Source organism: Myotis davidii, unplaced genomic scaffold, assembly GCF_000327345.1.
Source record: "Myotis davidii unplaced genomic scaffold, ASM32734v1 scaffold3428, whole genome shotgun sequence".
NCBI classification, from domain to species: Eukaryota; Metazoa; Chordata; class Mammalia; order Chiroptera; family Vespertilionidae; genus Myotis; species Myotis davidii.
The window spans coordinates 58,560-60,187 of NW_006298785.1; the positions used below are offsets into that span (position 1 = coordinate 58,560).

At 55.7% G+C, this 1,628-nt stretch overlaps 1 protein-coding gene across 1 annotated transcript in view; it reads left to right on the forward strand.

Annotated features, from left to right (window-relative positions):
- Positions 1–1,625, forward strand: part of LOC102761447 (liver carboxylesterase 1-like) — a gene marked incomplete at its 3' end in the record, with an annotated part of 15,837 nt that extends 14,212 nt beyond the window's left edge. The window contains exons 9-10 of the mRNA XM_015570959.1: positions 196–343; positions 1,522–1,625. Of these exons, the coding sequence (XP_015426445.1) occupies positions 196–343; positions 1,522–1,625 (252 nt within the window). The remainder of the gene's footprint in view (positions 1–195; positions 344–1,521) is intronic.
- Between the last annotated feature and the right edge of the window lie 3 nt (positions 1,626–1,628).

The following is a 1,628-nucleotide window of genomic DNA, read 5'->3' on the forward strand; positions in this document are numbered from 1 at the left end:
ATGAAGACTGAGGCCAGAGTGTTTTCTTCCCACTTTTGGCCTTTCCTACATTCCCACTGGGGTGGGTGGGTTTGCACAGGATTTGAGAGCATCACTGTGGACACTGGGGGAGGGAGGGTTTGACAGCCGTGCTCACTGGCGGGAGAAGTCGCTCAACCAGGGTGGCAGCCCCTTTCACTCTTGGTTCCATTTCAGAACATCCCTGAGGCACTGATCCCAGCAGTCATTGAGAAGTATTTGGGAGGGACAGACGATCCTGTCAAAAAGAAAGACCGGTTCTTGGATTTGCTGGGAGATGTGGTATTTGGTGTCCCATCTGTGACTGTGGCGCGTGGCCACAGAGGTGAGTCCCAGAAACTGGACAGGAAGGGACACCAACCCCACCCACTTTGCTGTCTGTTCTGCCCATCCAGCAGCATACAGGTCTCTGAGGCTGGTCCCATGTGGCCTGGGATGGGGCGCTGTCCTGTTTTGGTTTCTGCCAGAAGTGGATTCTGGGAAAAGGATCCAAATGCAGTTAGTTTATTTGGAGGTGACCCCAGGGGCACCAGGAGAGGAGTGGAGAAGTGGCGTGGGAAGCAGAGGGAGCCAGGCTTGCTGCACGGTCAAGCACATGTGTGCCGTGGGACCTGGTGCCAGTGCTCTGGGGCCCAGCAGAAGACGTGTCTCAGGGTCATCCTGAGTGATGAGGAAGCTGGGTACTTAGCCTCCAACTGCATGAGTTGTTGGTTAAAGGCTGTTCCCAAGGGGTGGATCCTTCCCTGGGGCTCCGGCCTGCTGTTCTTAGGGACAGAGTGGTCTCTGCTGGCTAAAGACCTCAGGCCAAGAGCTCCAGACGCTGGAGGTGAAGCCGGGCGGGCAAGCCCATAGTAGGGATACGGCGAGGCACCGACAGCATCTGCCACAGGCGCTCCTCACCTGGAGTGATGGGGTCTGAGGGGCTGGATGGCTAATCTAGGAGATGTGTCTTGGAAGATTTCCAAGGTCAAAGCCAGTGGAGCCGGGGGAGAAGTGAAACCAAGCATAGGATCAGGAGTGTTGTCTGTAACCAGCAAAGCACAAAGGGGTGAGCAGTGGCAGGTGTGGGGGCAGGTGTTCTGGAGAATTCTATGTCTGTGGTCAGCTCTTATCCATCCCGGTGTGTGTTGGGTCTACCCTGGGACTTCTGGCATTGACCCAGAGCTGTGTGGGTGGGGTGTGAGGGCAGCGATGGGTGAGCTCACCTAGAGAGGAGGTGTTCCTTCTGGGTCCTTCCTTTTCTACGGGTCCCCCTTCACCTAGTCTGCAAGCCAGGACCCTTTACAGAATCTCAGTTCTCTATGATGCGGATCCCTCACGCGGGGGACACTGTCCAGCACACCACTGGCACTCATGTGGGAAGCTGCTGTTCACATTGTTGTTTGTTTGTGCACAGGACCCAGGTGTGCCAGTAATTCCCTGGGTGCTCAGTGCCCCTGAAGCCTTGACACCATGCAGGTGTGGAACGAGTAAAATGAACGTGCATCAATCATGTCTTCTCAGATGCCGGCGCCCCCACTTACATGTATGAGTTTCGTCATCGCCCAAGCTTCTCAGCAGTCACGAGGCCCAAGAATGTGATAGGGGACCACGGGGATGAAATCTTCTCA